At 45.7% G+C, this 21,277-nt stretch overlaps 1 protein-coding gene across 1 annotated transcript in view; it reads left to right on the forward strand.

Annotated features, from left to right (window-relative positions):
* The window catches only part of Kat14 (lysine acetyltransferase 14), a 37,148-nt gene extending 16,099 nt beyond the window's left edge, over positions 1-21,049 (forward strand). The window contains exons 4-10 of the mRNA XM_006984466.3: positions 426-607; positions 5,772-6,188; positions 6,273-6,838; positions 12,846-12,982; positions 14,588-14,763; positions 16,375-16,565; positions 19,977-21,049. Coding sequence (XP_006984528.1) covers positions 426-607; positions 5,772-6,188; positions 6,273-6,838; positions 12,846-12,982; positions 14,588-14,763; positions 16,375-16,565; positions 19,977-20,150 — 1,843 coding nt within the window. The 3' untranslated portion in view covers positions 20,151-21,049. The remainder of the gene's footprint in view (positions 1-425; positions 608-5,771; positions 6,189-6,272; positions 6,839-12,845; positions 12,983-14,587; positions 14,764-16,374; positions 16,566-19,976) is intronic.
* Positions 21,050-21,277: the final 228 nt, after the last annotated feature.

Consider the following 21,277-nt stretch of genomic DNA (forward strand, 5'->3'; position numbering starts at 1 on the left):
TGCTTGTTTTTTGTTTGTTTGTTGTGTTTTTTTGAGACAGGGTTTCTCTATGTAGCCTGGAACTTGCTCTGTAGACCAGGCTGGCCTAGAACTCACAGAGATCTCCTGCATCTGCCTCCTGAGTGCTGAGATTAAAGGCATGCACTATGCCTGGCTGTGATAAGTGTTTTATGTTTGAATTACTTCATTTGATCCTCTTAGTCACCCTATAAGGTAGTTCTGTTATCCTGGTTTCACAGAGAAGAAGCTAAGGCAGCTGGAAGGTGGTGGAGCCAGGACTTGAAGCCAGGCAGACCCCAGCCCTTTCTCTGGGCTGCAGTGCTCTGTCTCCATTGGACAGCCAGGCATCAGTGAGAGTTTAGTGGAGTGTACTCGCTGTGCCGGGGTCGCATGGAAGCCAGCAGCTTTTGACTTACCTGTTTCAGGAAGAAGACGTCCACGTGGTGGAGCACGGTGGCCGGCTGCCTCAGTGTGGGGAGTCCTGTGTTCTTCCGTTCAGGCGCTCAGGAGTTTGGAGAGCCTGGGTGGTGGAAACTTGTTCATAACAGGCCCCCGACAATGAGACCCGAGGGAGAGAAGCTGTCTGCCTCCACTTTGAAAGTGAAAGGTAAGGTGTGAGAACCGCCCAGGACCCAGGCTGGAAACTCACCCAGTCTTTCTGCTGCATCTGGAGCTGTAAGGCTGGACAGTTTCAGTCACAGGGGCGGGGAGGTGTGTGTGTGTGTGTGTGTGTGTGTGTGTGTGTGTAAACACTATAAAAATTATCATTTTAATAACTAATCAAGTTACTAGTTTTATCATTTCCTTTGGTGACTCTCCCCCTGCACCTTCATTTTTTCTATCTGCCTGTCTTCACATGGTCTCTGTGGCCAAAGCTGCCCTGAAACTCACTCTGTAGCACACATTGTGGTGATATATTGTGTGCCCCCCCCATATATTGTGCATCCTAATAAACATATCAGAGGTATGGGATCAGAGGGCATAACAGCCACTAGATAGACATAGAGGCCAGAAAATGGTGGTACACAGGCCTTTAATCCTATCACTTAGGAGGCAGAGATCCGTCCGGATCTCTGTGAGTTCAAAGCCACACTGGAAACAGCCAGGCATAGTGACTCATGCCTTTAATCCCAGGAAGTAAGGGCATAAAGGTATATAAGGTGTGAAAACCAGGAACTAGGCTGGTTAAGCTTTTAGGCTTTGGGCAGCACAGTTTTGTTTTTATTAATAAGACCTGTTAAGATTCATGCTATACACATTGGCCTCAGTCCTCCTTCCTCTGCCTCTCAAGTTTCAGGGTTACAGGCATAAACCACTCCACCGAATAGAAGATTGTGAAGAGCCAGGACCCTCCCTGACTTCAGCAGCAGGCACTTCCAGTGTTCCTCTGGTCCTCTCGCCCACCCTTCCACCATCTATATACCCTTGATCATTTAGAGCCAGATCTCAAGGGTCAGCATGTTATCCATGAATATTTCAGTATGTGCCTTTTGTGTCTCTAAAGATAAGCTTTTTCTCTTTCTCTTGTAGTGGGTAGCTGTTCCAGCTCTGACCTTCTTTTGTTTTGTTTGAGACAGGGTTTCTCTGTGTAACAGCACTAGCTGTCCTGGAACTCACTCTGTAGACCAGGCTGGCCTTCAACTCACAGAGATCCACCTGCCTCTGTGTTGTACAAATCCTAAATGGTCTTGTAATAAGAACCTGGGCCGGGTGGTGGTGGTGCACGCCTTTAATCTCAGCACTCAGGAGGCGGCAGAGCCTGGTCTATAGAGCAAGATCCAGGACAGGCACCAAAACTACACAGAGAAACCCTGTCTCGGAAAACCAAATTAATTAATTAATTAATTAATTAATTAATTAATTAATTAATTAATTAATTAATTAAAAAGAAAGGGGGAAAAAGCCCGGAGCCAGATATTGGGGTAAGTGCTAAAAGATCAGAGGAAACAATCCACAGCCACTTCTTACCTCGCCGACTCCTCAGCCGATCCTGTCTTCATGAATCCTCAGCTGAAAGGGGCTCTAGTTCCTGTCTCCTCTCGCCTTATCTGCCTTTCTCTGCCCAGCCATCACTGCCTATCTCAACCTTCCTAGTGTTGGGATTAAAGGCATGTGTGCTTCCCAAATAACTGGGGTTAAAGGTGTGTGCCACCACTGCCTGGCTCTGTTTCTCTCCTAGAATGGATCAATCTCATACAGCCCAGTGTGGTCTTGAACTCAAAGAGATTCAGACAGATCTCTGCCTCCCAAGTGCTAAGGATTAAAGGTGTGTGCCACCACTGCCTGGCCTCTATGTTTAATCTGGTGACTGGCTCTGTCCTTTGATCTTCAGGCAAATTTTATTAGAGTACAACAAAATATCACCACACCTCTGCCTCTCAAGTGCTGGGATAAAGTGGTGTGCCACCACTGCCCAGCCAAAAACCTTGTTAAAGCTTATAAATTAAAAATAACTGATGGGGTTGGGGATTTAGCTCAGTGGCAGAGCACTTGCCTAGCAAGCACAAGGCCCTGGGTTCGGTCCTCAGCTCTGAAAAAAAAAATAAACAAACTAGTGTATGCCTTTAACCCAAGTACTCCAGACGGAGAGGCAGGTAGATCTCAGTGAGTTCAAGGCCAGTCTGTTCTACATAGTTCCAAAACAGCCAGGGCTACCTAGTGAGATCCAAAACACACACACACACACACACACACACACACACACACACACACACACACACACACACACACACACACACCCTGGGTATTGTAGGTTTTTTTTTTACTCTTTTTTTACACCACTCAGCTCCCAAATAAATACATGGAGACTTACTCATACTTGAGAATGCCCGACCTTAGCTGGCTTGTTTCTAGCCAGCTTTTCTAATTTAAATTACTCTTTTTCTCTTTAACTATGTTTTGCTTCTGGGCTTTTTTTGTTTGTTTGTTTGTTTTTTGGTTTTTCGAGACAGGATTTCTTTGTATAGCTTTGCGCCTTTCCTGGAACTCACTTGGTAGCCCAGGCTGGCCTCGAACTCACAGAGATCCACCTGACTTTGCCTCCCAAGTGCTGGGATTAAAGGCGTGCACCACCACCACCACCCAGTGCTTCTGGGCTTTTTAAGCTTTCTTTATTCTATGTATCTTTCTTTCTTGCTTGCTCCGTAGCTGACTGTGTGGCTGACCCATGTCCTCTTCTCCTTTCTTCTCTTAAGCCTAGATGTCTCCTCCTATTTATTCTCTCTGCCTGGCAGCCCTGACTGTTTTTCTCTCCTGCCTAGCTATTGGTGGTTCAGCTCATTATTAGACCAATCAGGTGTTTTAGACAGGCACAGTAACACAGCTTCACAGAGTTAAACAAATGCAACATGAAAGAATGCAACACATCTTTCTATTATTAAATACTCCACAGCATAAGTGAATGCAACACATCTTTAACTAATATTCCACAACAGTGAATAGGGGGTGTCGAATAGCATTGAAGAATGTACAGTCTCCTACAATCTCTTGCCTAGAGTTTCTTTTCCCAGAGTAACCACTATTACCTCTTGTGAATGCTGTTAGAGATTATCTCTAGATTTGAGCATATTCTCTCTCTCTCTCTCTCTCTCTCTCTCTCTCTCTCTCTCTCTCTCACACACACACACACACACACACACACACACACACAGACACACACACACACACACACACACACACACAGACACACAAAGCATAACTAGGTATAATAGCACACATTTGTAATCCAGCACTAGAGAGGCTTGAGGCATAATGATTATGATTTCCAGGCCAATCTGAGCTACAGTAAGACTCTGTCTCAAAATCAAATGAATACAAAGCAGAAACATACAGTAATATTAATCCTTCATATTTCCCCTTAAAATGCATGGGGCATCTTTCAGTTGCCCCATGTAGTGCATGTAGTTCTACCCTGTTTTAATTTCCTTGACTACATTATGTGACCATTTTATGGTAACATCAAAACACTCCGCTATTGTCTTAGTCAGGGTTACTCTTACTGTGATGAAACACTCTGACCAAAAACAACTTGGGGAGGAAAGGGTTAATTCAGTTTGCACTCTGCAGCATTGTTCATCATCAAATGAAGTCAGGGCAGGAACTCAACCAAGGCAGGAACTGATGCAGAGACCATGGAGGGAGGAATGCTGCTTCCTGACTTGTTCTGCATGGCTTGCTCAGCCTGCTTTCTTATGGAACCCAGGACCACCAGTGTAGGAGTGGCTCCACTCACACTGGGCTGGGCCTTCCCACATCAGTTAGTAACTAAGAAAATGTGCTACAGGCCCCCCTATAGCCTGATCTTATTGAGCCTCCCTTCTCTCTATTGACTCTAGCTTGTGTCAAGTTGTCATAAAACTAGCCAGCACAGCTGTCATGGACGTTTTGGTTGTTTTCTTCCTTTGTTGTTAATGTGTGGTTGGTTGGTTTGAGACAGGGTTTCTTGTAGCCAAGGCTGGTCTTGAACTTCTGATCCTCCTGCCTCCAGTTCTAGGATTACAGTTGTGCCACCATGCCTGAGCTTTTATTTTTAATTCTTATTTTTAAAATAAATTTGTGTGCCTAGGGAGGAAGGCATGCCACATATACCTGTGGAGGTCAGAGGGTGACGTGGGGGAGTCTCTTATGGAGCTCCGGTGGTCAGGGCCAGCAGTTGCCTGGGCTCTTTGAGGCAGAATCTGCTGCTAGGTACTCAAATATAGCCCCAATACCCCAGGCAGTCTCATGTAGCCTGCACTGGCCTTGAATTCTGACCCTCCTGCCTCTACCGCCTAAGTACTGCGATTATAGGCGTGAACCCATAGTCAGCTTTTGCCCTTTTTTGTTGTTAGTATTTTAAAAAGTGCTACAACTTTTCAAATTTTTGCATATGTACATATTATGATAAATTACTGAGAATAGTGTAAAGGGTATATTTAGGTAAAAATGTCAGTGGTAATGCTTAAATTATCCTCCACAATGTAAAATTTATGTTCTACAAAAAAAGTCAGGAAGGCACATCATATTCTTGGTGATCATTCTGAAATCTTACCAATTCCAGTATGTGAAAGATAGAATTGATAGTGATAATTTGTTTAAATTTGCATTGTAGCTTTTCTTTAAGAAAGTTCTTGTGGGCAGTGGTGGCGCGCACGCCTTTAATCCCAGCACTCAGGAGGCAGAGCCAGGCAGATCTCTGTGAGTTCGGGCCAGCCTGATCTACAGAGTGAGCTCCAGGACAGGCACCAAAACTACACAGAGAAACCCTGTCTTGAAAAAACAAAACAAAACAAAACAAAAACAACAACAGAAAGTTCATGCTATATAGGCTGGCATTAACTCCCTATTACCTCTGGCTGGCTTTGAGCTTCTACTTCTCATCCTTCTACTAATGGGATTACAGGTATGAACCATCACAACCAGCCGAAACTTTTTTTTTGATAGTGAGGTAAGGTTTTTTGGTTGGGGTATTCATTGAACATTTCTGTGTATTGACATGGTGCCAATAGTAAATTATGAAAGAAATAGTTAACATTTAAAAAAAGAAGAAAAAGAATAGTTAAGGGGATGGAGAGGTGGTTCTGCCATTAGGAGCACTTGAAGCTTTTGTAGAAGGCTTGAGTTCAGTTCACATCAAGGTAGCTCTGAACCTCCTGGATCTAGCTCCCAGGAGTCTGGTACCGTCTCTCACCTGTACATAAATGCCTAGAAACACATACATGGACATAGAAATAAAATATATTTTTAAAAAGAACTGTTAACATAGAAATTAGATATTTCTTCTTTTCTGGCAGCCTCAAAACCAGCGCTGGATCCCATCATCACTGTCGAGGGACTCAGAAAACGGGCAAGCCGGAACCCTGTGGAGTCTGCCATGGAATTGAAAGAGAAGCGGTCCCGAACCCAGGAAGCAAAAGACATCAGAAGAGCGCAGAAGGAAGCAGCTGGCCTGCTTGACAGGAGCACCTCTTCTACCCCTGTCAAGTTCATAAGCCGAGCCCGGAGGCCAGATATGGTTCTGGAGAAAGGAGAAGTGATTGACTTCTCGTCCCTGAGCTCCTCAGACCGCACCCCCCTCACAAGCCCATCTCCTTCCCCTTCTCTGGATTTCTCTGCCCCGGGGACACCGGCCTCGCATTCGGCCACCCCAAGCTTGCTTTCTGAAGCAGACCTCATCCCAGATGTGATGCCACCCCAAGCCTTGTTTCATGGTAAGACTTGGCTGCTGTTTTCCTCCTTGGGGTGAGTCTGCTCTGCCTTTCTGTGTCTTGATGACAGTACTTTCTCCTGCACAGATGACGATGAGCTGGAAGGAGATGGAGTTATAGACCCAGGGATGGAGTACATCCCACCCCCGGCTGGGTCAGCAGCTTCTGGGCTGCTTGGGAGCAGAAAGAAGGTCAGAGCTCCGGAACAGATAAAACAGGAGGTGGACAGCGAGGAGGAGAAGCCAGACAGGATGGATGGAGATAGCGAAGACACAGATTCAAACACTTCTTTACACACTAGGGCTCGAGAAAAGAGGAAGCCACCCCTGGAAAAGGACGTGAAGCCCAAGGGGCCCAGGTATACACCTGTGAGCATCTATGAAGAGAAGCTGTTGCTCAAGAGGCTGGAGGCATGCCCCAGTGCTGTGGCCATGACTCCAGAAGCCCGGAGGCTAAAGCGGAAACTGATCATCAGGCAAGCGAAGAGGGATCGGGGTTTGCCACTTTTTGACTTGGATGAGGTTGTGAATGCTGCACTTCTGTTAGTCGATGGGATTTATGGAGCCAAAGATGGAGGAGCTTCCCGGCTTCCAGCTGGACAAGCTACATACCGGACCACCTGCCAGGACTTCAGGATCCTTGACCGGTACCAGGTGATGTGGGCTGGAGGAGGGAGTGAGGCAGGCAGCACCTGGCTGGCAGTGATACTGTTGCTGTGCTATTGGGGAAAATTATAAAGGCCACTCCACGTAGTTAAAAGGAAGATTTATTTAGTGGATGACTTACAAATGAAGGAATAGATAGGTTTCGGGGGTCTGGGGAAGGTGTATCACAATCCAGTGGTGTTCTCTGGAGCTCTGCTCAGTCAATCTCCACCGTCCAGGGTCCAGGAACAGAGAGAGCACTTGCCCATCCAGGTCTCGGGTCTCCAGAAGCCTCCCTTGGCCCCGCCTCATAGGCGTAACAGTTGCCAGAGTCTCAATGGGGGTTGGAACTTCCAGAACCAAGCTGGAATAGCTACCCACTACATCTCCCCCTTTTTGTCTAAATAAGAAGGTTCTAAACTAGTACAAGACTATATACAAAGGAATGGTTATCAAATATTGTCCAGGAATAATGAGGGATAATGACCTAGATAAGATGGAACTACAACCAATGCAAACAATATCAAGCAAGAAACACATACTAAAATCCAGAGAAGTATAGAGCATAGGTAAATGGCATGTTATAAAGATCATTCCAAAAGGTGTCCTATCCTAAAGAACCTGAATCTAATACTTAATATGTTCTATCTAAGATATTATATATACTAATTGTAACTATAACTGTTAGTCTTCAATCCCATCAAAGACCTGAGAAGGAACATAATGGTACCTGAGAAATAGAAGATGGATTCAAGCAACTTTCGGGAGTCTTGCAAGAGTAGACAGAGACAGCTGGCAGCCTGGACAGTCCTACTCTTACTTTTTTCTCTAACAGTTCTTTACAACATGGTCCTTTTTTTTTTGTGTGTGTGTGTGGGGGGGGGGGTTTCGAGACAAGGGTTTCTCAGCATAGTTTTGGTGGCTGTCCTGGATCTCACTCTGTAGATCAGGCTGGCTTCGAACTCACAGAGATCCACCTGGGTCTGCCTTCCAAGTGTTGGAATCAAAGGCGTGCGCCACCATGGCCCGGCTAACTTGGTCTCTTTTACCATTTATTCATTGTGTGCCTGTGCATGCCACAGCACATATGTGGAGGTCAGAAGACAGCTTGTTCTCTTTCACCATGTGGGTTTTTAGGTTTGGACTCAGGTCTCCAGCTTGGTGGAAGTGCTTTTACCTAATGAGCCATCTCACCATCCCTAAGTATGGTCTTTTTGAGATGTGTCTTGGAAACCTGTATGCCCAGAATATCTTTATTATAATAATTCCTAAAGTTGTCCTTCTGTTTTCTCCTTTGGCACTGTGAAGTCACTCCCAAAAGCCCCATTTTCTTTTGTTTTGAGATAAGGTCTCACTGCGTAACACTGGCTGACCTGGAACTCAGAGATCTGCCTGCCTTTGCCTTCCAGGTGCTAGAATTGAAGGTAATGAGCCACCATGCCTTGCTGTGAGAACCCCATTTTCAATCTTATTTTTTCTTTGTGGCCTCCCTTCTTTTAAAAATGCCCCCCTTCTTCTGGAAGCTTTCAGGTTTTCTGTTTCTGAGGTCAGTGTATTTCCAGTGCTTTTTCTGCCTTTTGTTACCAGACAATTCTGCTCTTGGGCTAGCAGGTGTTATGTAAGCTTTTCCTGGGGAGAAACAAACTGTCCTCCCTAGGCCACCAGCAATAGACCAAAACAACAGTTCCTCTAAGTCTGGGTGCTAAAAGCAGTTTAATGAGGGTCACTGTTATAGCACGAATCTTAACAGTTCTTATTCATAAGAACAAACCTGGAGCCAGGTTTTGGGGTGAATGCTGGGAGATTAGAAAAGCAGAACAAGCCACAGCTACCTCACCTCACCAGTTCCTCAGCTGATCCTGTTTCCTCAGACTGGAAGCCTCTGTGTCCTCATGCAAATGGATCTCAGCTGAACTGCTGCTCAAAGCCTAAAAGCTTAACCAGCCTAGTTCCTGGTTTTCATGCCTTATATACCTTTCTGCTTTCTGCCCTTACTTCCTGGGATTAAAGACGTGAGTCACCATGCCTGGCTGTTTCCGGTGTGGCTTTAAACTCACAGAGATCCCCGGATGGATCTCTGCCTCCCAAGTGATAGGATTAAAGGCGTTATGCCACCATTTTCTGGCCTCTATATCTAGTGACTGTTCTGTTCTCTGACCCCAGATAAGTTTATTAGGGTGCACAATATTTTGGGGAACACAATACCACCACACACTGTCTTGGTTTCTTTACTTATTGCTGTGAGAAAATGGTTTCTTTTGACTCACGTTCCAAGTACAGAGTCCATCATTGGAGGGAAGGTAGAGCAGCAAGAGCTGCTCAGATGGAACCCGTTACCAGGAACAGAGCAGTGAGTCCATGCTGCTCGACTCCCTTGTCTATATCTCAGCCAGGTGACAGCCCACCCACTGTGGGCAGGTCTTCCCTCTCAATTACTGCCATCCAGACAACCCTCAGCAGGTATTCCTGGGGGCCAATCCTAGGTATGCCTGGATCAGCCTAGATCAGCAGTTCTCAACCTGTGGTTTCCAACACCCCTTTCACAGGGGTCACCTTAGACCCCTGGAAACACAGATGGTTACATTCTGATTCATAGCAGTAGCAAAATCACAGTTCTAAAGTAGTAACAAAAATTTCCTGGCTGGGGCTCACCACAACATGAGGAACTGTATTAAAGGGTCGCAGCATAAGAAGGTTAAGAACTGGCCTAGATTGAGTCTAGTTGACAGTTTACACTAAACAGTACAGCTACTTGCAGAAATGTAAAGGATTACTTCTAGCAACATGGGCAGCTGATGGCAGCTATACCATTGGAGGGAAAATCTCTTCATAACTGTTTATAAATCTTGGGGAGAGACGTGATCTCACGAGCACCTTGTATTAACCCTTTACTATCTGTAAATCCTTGGGGGAGGGGCGTAGCCTGGGAATCCCTCCCCCACTCTCCATGGACAGTTAATGAGCCCACTCTTGCTCAGGTCTCCTTCAGGTAACCACAGCTGCTGATGGCCGTGGCATGCCTAGAGGATGGCATTCCATAACAGAGGTGTCTGATATGCTGTGTGGTATTTATCTCATCTGGTGTTATCTGAGCTTCTTCGATCTGTGGTTTAGTGTCTGACCTTAGAGTTGTAACTGCTTCCCATGTTTTCTCTTCCCCTTTCCTTCTGTGTTCTCCTTGTCATACCTTTTAGGGTTCCCCACAATTCTTGGGTTTCCTGTTCCATTGATTTGTAGTCTGTCTGTCTTTGCTTTTTGTTTTGGGAAGGTTTTGTTGACAGACGCTTAGAGACTCTCTTCTAAGCTCTGTGCAGGTTATTGGTTAGTCCACTGTCAGAGCCATTCGTAATTTCCTGTTTTGGTCTCTAAGCATTAATTTAGTTCTTCGGGTTAAACTGCCGTCTGCTCTTGCATGTGTGCCCCTCAGAGCATGTAACATAACGACTGCAACGTTAAGTGGCTTTCCCAGGAATCTCAGTATCCCTGCACTGATGCTCTCCTGGAGCTTGTTCTGCCCCTTCACAGGGGCCTAGGGGCCTGGGTTAGCGGCGCTCCCTTAGCCTTTAGTAGAAGAGGCACTGGCCTGCCACTTCCCATTCTGTTTTCCAGAGTCAGACAGGCTCTCCTCTCAGGAAGCCCTGCTGCTCTGTGATCCCTCTGTGATGCCCTGTGTTCCTCCTGGGCTGAGGATGCTCAGTTCTGATTCTAGTGGTTCCTCTCCTCTATCTCAGGAGTATTCCAGCAGACAGTTTGCCTGGCAGATTTGGTTGGCAGTCACCCACCCAGAGTAGCCACTGAGGGGTGTAACCAAGCCTTTCTGGCCCTCTGCTTCAGAGCCCTGCTCTGTTCTCGCTTTGTTATTAGTTCTAGCCACTCTTTCCTTCCTAGGCTTTTCCTCAGCCTGTGTTGCTATTTGTGACCTCTCCCAGGCTGGGTTTGGGAAGAGACCCAACACACCTAAAGGATAATATTTAATGCTGTCCACGCCTTACTTGACTTTGAACCATTTTTCCTCATCACTTTGTGATTCGGTAAATGTAATTAAGTATGTGCCGGACACTACTCTAGCTGGGCATACTACAGTAAATTGCTGCTAAATGGTTTCTGCCCTCCAGAGCTGACATCCTCAAACAGTGAAATGATCGTGTTAGCTCACTGGGCTCAGATCTCCTGACTCAGGATGTACTCGAAAGAGAACTGGACTAGAAAGCCAGACACAGGCCCTGAGGCATGAGAAAGACTGATAGATGTCATGGGAGCATCATGACACAGGAGTATGGTCCTGGGAGGTGAGACCACAGTATAATAGGGTCAGGTCCTGTAGGTTCCCCGAAAGGCACAGGTGAGGACCTTAAAATATATTCTGAACATACAGTGGGAATACACATAGGAATTATGAACCAGAGGGGTGAGTTGATGTTTGCTTTTTAAATAGGGTTTTACTGTGTAGCCCTGGCTGGCCTGGATCTCACTTTGTAGACCGGGCTAGCCTTGAGCTCACAGAGATCTGCCTGTCTCTGTCCCCAAGTGCTAGGATTAAAGGCGTGTACCACCATGCCCACTTCGTTTATTTTGAAAAGAAATACCTGGCCTGTACGTGGAGACTGTATGGTGTGGGGCAAGAGTGGGCCATTAGGAGGCAGTGGTGGTTGTCCAGACTTGGTGGAGGGTGTTTCAGAGAAGAGTGGAAGCTGCGGAGGTAGGGGAACTATGACATCCACAGGGCTCACCCTGAGACTGTTAAGAAGGGGAGATTATTTTGTGGACTGGTGGGCCTACAAATTAGCTGACACTGCATTGAAAGTCACCCCAAACTTAATGACTTGCCATAAGAACTGCTAACTATTTCTTGGACTTCTGTGCCTGACTGGACTCAGCTGAATGGTTCTTTTACCTTGTGAGCTGATGGCTGGGTCACTGGGATCGTGTCTGTGGCTGCATTCACTGGGGAGCTGGTTGGACGGGATCTCCTGGGACAGTGCTCTTCTTCCAGGCTCTGGCTCCAGGGCCCAGTCAGAGCCATCTGGCAGCCATGCATCAAGGTGGAAGAAGCTGCCAGTTGTCTTAAGATTTGGGCTTGAAGTTCCAGCTGTTTCTGCCAGTCTGATAGGTCAAAGTTCTTTACAACTTTGTTAGGGGTTCAGGGTTCAAGGGTAGACTCTACCTTCTGGTAGGAGGAGCCAATATACCTGCAAGGGTGGGAGGGCTTGCTAGTGGCCATGTTTGGAAACTGTGAGCCACAGCTTGGAAGATTACTTTGAAATTCACTTGAAGCCTTGGAAGAATTTCAAAGCTGGCTTTTGAGGAGTTTGGTGTCCAGGCTGGAATAGTCTGAAGGCAAATTAAAAAGGAAGAAACCTTGCTCTTTCAACAAGTTCTTTCCTAGGCTAAGAGCAAACTGGCTCTAACAGACAACTGGTTGCTGCGCTTCATCTTGGCACTCCCTTTGCTAAGGTCTTTTAATCTTTGTTGGAGCTCTTGGCTGTTACAGCCCTAATTGCTGTGTTCTGTTGCTACATGACCTAGGGCTCCAGGTTAGCAGCCCTCACTGAAGAACACCTTACCTAATCAGTGTGGCCAGCACAGAGCAAGTATGTGAAACCAACCGGTTCTGCCTCAATACCTGCCTAACAGACTAAGGCCATGCCTTTGCCTAGTCTCTGCTGGGGCCTCCTTACTGTGGTGACAGGTTTTAGGGCTGATAATCAATATAACTCCTGTGTTTGCCATATTTACTTAGTGAAAAGGGGACACAGTAAAAAAAAAAAAAAAAAGTTCATTAGCCCTGATGGCCCTTCAGATGAAACTGTGGTTGTATAATAAATAGTCAATAGCTCACCCCTGTTGTTTTGAATTTAGTTTTAGGCAAAGACATGTGAAGTTTATGTCAAAACTTCAGCTTTCCAAATAGGTAGTACAAAAAAGACCTCCTCCTGACACGCAGAAAGATCATTAGACATGGAAGGTAACCATTTTTGAGTGGTTTATTTTTATATAAACTGTTTCTTTGCCACAGACTGCCTTACCAACCAGGAAAGGATTCAGGCACCAAACCACCAGATTTTTGTATCGTTTGGTGGGATCAGAAGATATGGCTGTGGACCAAAGTATTGTCAGCCCTTATACTTCTCGGATCTTGAAGCCTTATATCAGGTATCCATGACGTCAAGACTGGCGGGAGGGTTGATGCTGGTGGTTTTTGTACCCAGTGTATAGGGGTAAATATGTCCTGACATGGAGCAGGTTCAGGCAAGGACAGACAAGGTGGTCCTTTGAAGGAGGTATAAAAAGGGAGACTGAGTTAACTTTGATTTCTTGGTTGTCGTCATCATCATCATCATCATCATCATCATTTTTGGTCTTTTGAGACAGGGTCTCTCTACATGGCCTTGGCTGCCCTAGAACTCACTATGTAGACCCGGCTGGCCTTGAACTCACAGATAGCCACCTGCCTCTGCCTCCCTAGTGCTGGGGTTAAAAGCATGTGCCACTACAACTGGCTTTTGTTACTCTATCAAAATTATGTATATTTAATAGTCTGTGAACTGAAAAGTAAGAAAGGAAAGCAGTCTCAATTGAGCCAATATCTGGACTGAACATTGGGACAGTTTCTGTTTTCTGTCTTTTTGTGTATGCACATGTGTGTGTGCACATGTGTGTGTGTGCGTGTGTATGTGTGTGTGTGTGTGTGTGTACATGTGTGCATGTGTGTGTGTGCGTGTGTGTGTGTGTGTGTGTGTGTGTGTGTGTGTGTATGTGTGTGTGTATGTGCGCGCGCGCGCGCGTGCGCATGTGTGCAGGTGCACTCATCTGTGGAGTGCTATGGTTGACTTTGGATATTTTTCATTATTACTTATTACTCTGAACCTTTTTTAATAAATTTAGTTAATTAATTTTGAAGCAGGGTCTCACTGTATCCTTGGCTGGCCTGGAACTCATTGTGTAGCCCAGCTATCCTTGAACTCAGAGATCTGCCTGCCTCTGCCCCTTGAGTGCTGTGGTTAAACACGAGTGCTATCACACCTGGACCGCACTTTATTTTTTGAGACAGCGTCTCTCAGTCTCTCTAGAGTTGATTGTTTCAGCGGAGGCCAGCTAGCTTGCAAGCCCCAGGGATCTACCGTGTCCGCTCCTCGCACTGGCATGCACTGTCACACCCACTTCTACATGGCCATGAGGGACTCTAGTCCTCACACTTGCATAGCAAGCACTTTACCCACTCAGCCGTCTTCCTAGCCCCAGTCTGTCTTCCTGCTGGACAGTTTCTAATGCATGTTGTCTGGGCAGTGCGTGGAAGCCAGGCTTCCTGGAGAGGCCATGCTTGCTCTGGTTCCGCCATCACCCTGACCCCTCACTTACTACGTGGTTCCTGGGCAAACCTGTGGAAAGGCCATTGCAGGCCTGCTGCAGCCTTTCCCTCATAATCTCCAGCTGCCAGTGGAGTTGGGCAGTCCCTCCTCTGGCCTCTGCTCATGCTGGTGAAGCACCCCTGTGTCGGGCGCTTCAGGGCATATCTAAGTGCTGTTTCTGGTTCTCACTCCCCTCCTGCAGCCCCCGGTGAGGACCAGAGGGGTCTGGCTTGATGCTTGTTCAGAGTGAATTTAGAAAGCATTCAAACTTCAAACTAGCCAGTTAGCATACAAAGCAGTACGACTTAGTATGGTTTTGCAAGCGGTTCAAAGTAGCTTTGAGTCAGATAGCTAGCAGTAATGAGTGTTTTTCTTGACTTGAATTTGTTTATTTTCCGTGGTGCTGGAGGCGTGATTATGAGACAAAGCCACCCAAACTACAGCTCCTGTCACAGATTCGTTCCCACCTGCACAGGAGTGACCCTCACTGGACACCTGAGCCTGAGGCACCTCTCGATTACTGCTATGTCCGACCAAATCACATCCCAACGATCAACTCCATGTGTCAGGAGTTTTTCTGGCCTGGTATGTTTCTACTCCCAACCCAGGCAGATTGGTTTTTCTGTATCTATCACCTGGATGCCTTTCTAAATAGCGTCTGCCATCTGACCCTAAGCTCTTTACTCTTGATTCCATTTAGTCTGTCTTTACTAACAGAAGTATTAAAGCATAAATGCCTTTCGCTTTCCTAAGATCAAGAAGCCAGCAATTAAGTAATCAACAGTGTTTTTGTTTGTTTTTCTTCCCTGTTTGTCTCTGCTTCCAGAATAAACGATTCATCCTGTTTTGCTTCTGCCTATGTTTAGATACCAGGTAATGTTTCTCCAAGATACACAGACTCATAGCTGGGCATGTGGACACTTTTGGTTTTTCCTAATAGTTCTTCATGTTTTGTTGTTTAGCTGTTTCTTAGAGAGTGTTAGGACACCCAGAAGATGTTTGTAAGAAGCCAAATGCCCCCTGACTTCAGGAGTCAGGGTAAACAAGGATGATTTGTCATTTCATCAGCCAAGACCTAGGCCATCATTGCTAAATACAAGCATACTCTCGGTGGGCCTGCTGTGAAACCTACTGATGTCACAGATTTCATCAGGGTTAGAGCCCTGCCCTGCTTATGGTCTGACAGTGTGGTTCCATCTCTTCTAGGGTGCTACTCGGCCTAAGAGTCACATTCTAGAAATATCGGCTCTTTCTGCCCTGATGTTAGGTATTTGCCACACATTATGCACACCATCTATAATTATTTTTAAAAGATTTATTTATTATATATACAGTGTTCTGTCTACATATATGCCTGCAGGTCAGAAGAGGGTGCCAGACCTCATTACAGATGGTTGTGAGCCACCATGTGGTTGCTGGGAATTGAACTCAGGACCTCTGGAAGAACAGCCAGTGCTCTTAACCTCTGAGCCATCTCTCCAGCTGCCTAAAATTTTTATTTTACTGTGAAAGCTTTCATAGAAAGGTTGTCAATGGTGTGTGAGGGGGATAAAGAAAATATTAGCAGGCTTATGAGATGGCACAGCTGGTAAAAGTGCTCGCCTGTAAACCTGCCTCCTGAATTCTACCCTCAGATTCTACAGGGAAGGAGAGAACAGACTTCCCACAGTTGTCCTTGGACCTCCACACACATACCATGGCACATGCACATTGCACTCATACATACTCACGCATACACACAACAAGAACAATAATAATAACAACAAAATTTGAAGAAAAAGGAGAGAAAATGATATTGGCACTTTCAGGGACCTCTGTCAGGGCTCAGTATGTACCTTGTCTTAATACATTGCAAGAAATGAGGCATTTTAAAATGTGCCAAATCACACACATGGTAGACGAGGCTGAGTCAAAGCCAGGTGTGTCCATTCTGAACCTGGAGTACTCTCTGCTACCCAACCTGTCCTGTCTCTCTGCTTTTAACATATGTACTTAGGAAAGACTATGTTAATTTTGATATTTTCTAAAATGCATTTTTCTGATCTGAATGTGTGGTATCTATGGTAATGTCTTTGCCTCCAATTTGGGGAATTTTTTTTAGCATGCAGGTGTAACAATAAGTACAGGCTGAACAGCTTGTTTTCATTAGCTCCAAAAGGCACATGGCCTGAGTGTCTGGCTGGTTCTTTTCTTTAGGCATTGACCTGTCTGAGTGTCTGCAGTATCCAGACTTCAGTGTTGTAGTCCTTTATAAAAAAGTCATTGTTGCCTTTGGCTTCATGGTTCCGGACGTGAAGTACAACGAAGCTTACATTTCGTTTCTGCTTGTCCATCCTGAATGGAGAAGAGCGGGGATTGCCACATTCATGATCTATCATCTGATTCAGGTAAGTTCTCTCTGCTCAAGATTTACTTAAATTAAGTGATTTACCTTTCAGGGCTTCCCTGAAAGACTTGGAGGAAGCACGAGGCTGAGCTGGCTTGTCCAGCGTGGCTCAAGCAAAAAGGAAGCCATTGTCACCAATCATGAGACTATGGAAACTCATGGATTAAACCTCCAGCCCCTAAAATAAGATTCTATTCTTGGCTTTAGAGAAGCCCCTAGGTGAACATGTATCATAAATAAAACAGCAATACCACATGTAAAACTGTAAAGCACATGCAGTTCTGTATTGATACTGTTCTGCTCTTAGAATTAGTCTCACATGACTGTGAGGGTGTATTATCTGTTTATAAACATCACACTTGAATCAATGAGCAGTACAATCAGAATGAATGAATGAATGCAATGATTTTTTTCCTCCCACAAGCAAAAGATTGTTTTGTTTTGCTTTTTAGGCAAGATGTTGATAAGAAACCCTGGTTGGCATGGGATTTACTGTGTCACTGTCTTAGTCAGTGTTCTTCTGCTGTGAAGAGACACCATGATCATAGCAACTCTTATAAAGGAAAGCATTTAATTGGGGCATGCTTATAGTTTGAGAAGTTTAGTCCATTATCCTCATGGTAGGAGCATGATGGCATACAGGCAGACATGGTAGCCGAGAGTTTACTTCTGGATCTGATGTATCTGGCAGGAATAGAGAGCCACTGGGCCTGGCTTGGGCTTTTGAAACCTCAAAACCCACCCCTAGTGACACACTTCCTCCAACAAGGCCACACCTCCTAATTCTTTCAGATAGTGCTATGCCCTGGTGACTAAGCAGTCAAATCTCAGAGCCTCTGGGAGCCATTCTTAATTCAAACCACCGCAGTCACCCAGGCTAGTCTTGAACTCATGGCAGTTTTCCAAGAGCTCAAATTATAGACCTGAGCTACTGCACCCAACAAGGATTTTTTGTTTGTTTGTTTGTTTTAAGGCAGGATCTCACTATGTAGCATTGGCTAGGCTTGAACTCACAGAGATCTTCCTGCCTCTGCTTCCTATGTGCTGGGCCTTAAGGCATGTGCTACCACTCCTGGTCCAGCAATGATTTTTTTTTTTATAAAACACTAAACATTTTTATTGCATGAGCTAATAAGTATAGGTAACTTACTTGTCTCTTTGAACCTTAAGCTTCCTGAGGTACAATGCCACCAAGCAAGAATGCTTTTGTTTCTCAAGAATTCTTCTGGTAAATTCTATTTAGAAACTATTTGGTATAGAAGATGATGCAAAATGAGCGGTGGTGGCACACACCTTTAATGCCAGCACTCGGAGGCAGAGGCAGGTGGATCTCTGGAGGCCAAACCTGGTCTACACAGAGAAACCCTGTCTCAAAAACAACAACAAAGATTATGCAATATTGATTTGGGCAAAATTCTTCGTTTTATTTTGAGATAAGGTTTCTCTGTATAGCATAGGCTGGACTGGAACTTGATGCCTCAAGAGAGGATGGAAATGATAGTGTTTTTCTAATGCTTAACCAAGCATCTCTTTCCAATGGTTTTTTTTTTTTTTCCTTCCCGGAGCTGAGGACCGAACCCAGGGCCTTGTGCTTGCTAGGCAAATGCTCTACCACTGAGCTAAATCCCCAACCCCTCTCTTTCCAATGTTAATGAAATTCACTTACTGATTCCTAGATGTGGGTAGGAATCTTAGAAGCATCTTTCTAGGAATCACTTCTAAGGCAGAGACGGTAAGACATTGCCTAGTGTTCACACATGCTGCCTTGTGTTGATCCACATCCTTTCTCTGCTTGATGCTCCCTCAGGGTGCATCTCCACTACGTTCATCTTTCTCTCGCAGAGTGCCTGTGCCGTTCTCTGGCTCTCCTGTTACTATCGGGCTGGAGTAGGGTGGGGTGATAGCTCGGAAGGCGTCCTTGGGCTGGCATGGAGGCGGGTCCTTGTGGACTGTTTGCTCAGCTCTTCTGTACGTGTGGGCACTTTGTATCCCGGTCAGACTGTAAGCCCAGGGCCCAAACCTGGGCTCAGTTATAGTACCTGGTGATGGCCATGGTTAAATGTCTGTGTGGACTAGCTAAAACCACTGCCATCACCCTATAGAATTGCTCTGTGTGCTCACACCATGCTGTTGTCCTTGGGATAATAATCATATTCTCTTGTCTCAGAAGTGTTTGGAGGCACAGTGGAAAATTAAATAGACCAAGAAGGAAACTGTTGGTTGTCTTACACTGTGTCCTTGAACTCATTCATTTTAAGGATTGTTAACTGCAGCATTTTCATACCTTCCTCATTAAACAGTTCATACCTGTGTGGCCTGGAGTACATCATTCTGTGTGGCTGATTAAAGAATCTAAAAACATGCCTTTATATTCATAGAACCTTCTCTGCTCTTTTTCTCTAAATACCGAAACCTCAATTCTGGGAAGTTAATTATGTCAGATTTAAAGAGACCTAAGGACTTAGGTGTACAAGATCTTCAGGCTTTATAATTAAGATTTTGTATTTAGAAGTTATGTATGTAATTTAGTATGTTTTCTAGCATTTCTAGGAAAGGAATTAGTACAATTGTGGAGGTGGTGTAACTATCATCTCTATGGAAAACAGAATTTCTCGTTCTCTAGTTCTTCAAGGTTGTCATCTTGTTGGTACTGGTATGTCTGATATTTAAACTTAATTGAATTACAAATACAGTAATATGGAGGCTGGTGAGATGACTCAGTGAGTCAAAGCACTTGCCCCTGAACCTGATGGTTTCAGTGTAACCAGTGATCCCCCCTGGGGATCCACAGGGGGAAGTAAAGAACTGACTCCCAGTGGTCCTCTTACCTCCAGTTTGTGCAGTATGGCATGCACAAGTCCACACACACACCAACCCTGACACACGATAATACATAAGTAAAATGTAACTGAAATAATAATCAGGGCTGGAGAGATGACTCAGCTGTAAGAGCATTTACTGTTTTGGCAGAAGACCTAGCTTTGGTTCCCAGCACCCACATGGCAGCTCACAACCATCTGTAACCTCAGTTCCAGGGGATTAACACTTCTTCTGACCTGAAGTCCCCTGCACACATGTGGTACATAGACATTCATTCAGACATATAGTAAAATAAAGTAAATAGTATAAATTAACAAATATATATAATATAACAAAATATATTCTGTGGACTTTTGCTTCAGGGTAGAAACAAATCCCCCACCCCACCCCTGCCCCCAGCACATGAATCCTTTAGTCTTGGAGACACACAGCTCAGTGGCAAAGTGCTCCTGGATTTCCAGCTGTTGCTAGGTGCTGCCGTGCCTCAGCCCCGGTCCCTATACCCCACGTGTTTCCTCCTGAAGGTTGTCTTCACTTGTTCATCCTCTCCCCATCCCTGTGGCTTCACCTTGTGTTTCTCTACTCTTCCCAGACGTGCATGGGCAAGGATGTGACTCTTCACGTCTCAGCAAGCAACCCTGCCATGCTGCTATATCAGAAGTTTGGCTTCAAGACTGAGGAGTATGTTCTGGATTTTTATGATAAGTATTACCCCCTGGAGAGTACGGAGTGTAAACACGCATTCTTCCTGAGGCTCCGACGCTGAGGTGAACCCAGTTCTGCCCAGAGAACGTGGATACCGTCAGAGAATGGGCCTTCAGGAGCTGTGAGGCAGTGGTCCTGCCGCTGGCCCTGGCCTCCTGGCGGTGATAGCCTCCGTGTGGCCCAGTTGGGTGAGTGAAGCCATGTGCAGTGGTACAAGTAGGCAGCCCTTCCATCCAGAAACCCTCCAGCCCATCCTGGAGTGGCCTTGCAGCGGCATCCTGGACTCCACTGTTAACCAAAACCAAGTGACTCTGCCATCCTCTTTCCACACAGTAATGAGTGAGCACAAGAGAGCTGCCGAACGGAAGCCTGTGAGGAAGGGCCTGCTTACCCTGTGTTAGAGCTCAAGAAACGTGGAAGGTGTTCAAGGTTTGCAGTGCCCATGTGGCCTTCTGCTGTCCTGAGATGAGAGATTATAAGGTGCCAGGAATGATTCCAGCCCTGTTCCTGGCCTGTGGTGTGCTGTCATTGAGTCGCAGAAGACTCATGGGGCACTGAAGTCCTTTTGTCTCTTGCTGATTCTGGTCCCAGTCAGGAGGAATAAATTCATTGTTTATCTCCATGCTGCTTTACCTGATCTACCTGCCAGCATCTCCTTGCGGGGACACTGACCTGGTATAAGGAGTTCATTCTTGGCCTGGCCTGGGAAAATTGCTTGAGAGGAACAGTTGAGCCTGATACATTAGATGCCCTCCCTGGCCCTTCTCATGCCCAGAACAGTTGCACCTCAGGAGTGGAGTCATGGAGTGGTGCAGGCAGAACTCATGCCCTGCAGCAGGAGGAAGCTGCTTCCTATGTTGCAAATGTTGGAGATGGACTGCAGGTGTCTTTGGACCCAAAAGTGCATTTCCAAAAGTATCAGATATTCTCAAATAAAAACCTTATGTGTAACAACTCACAGCCAGGGCTTTGGCTCAGTCATTTGCACTCAGCTTATCTTTAATTAGGATCAGTGGCTGTTTTCTTCCTTTGTGGGCTTTGGGTTGGGTTGAGAATCCAGAGAGAGCTGAATGCTTTACAGAACACTGCCATGCACATTTAAAACTTTACCATGTAGAACACTATTTACATCCTCTGCCCATGGGCTCTGCCTGTAGCTTGAATCCCTGTGTTGAGGACAGCGTTTCT

This window comes from Peromyscus maniculatus, chromosome 4 (genome assembly GCF_049852395.1).
Source record: "Peromyscus maniculatus bairdii isolate BWxNUB_F1_BW_parent chromosome 4, HU_Pman_BW_mat_3.1, whole genome shotgun sequence".
In the NCBI taxonomy this organism is placed as follows: Eukaryota; Metazoa; Chordata; class Mammalia; order Rodentia; family Cricetidae; genus Peromyscus; species Peromyscus maniculatus.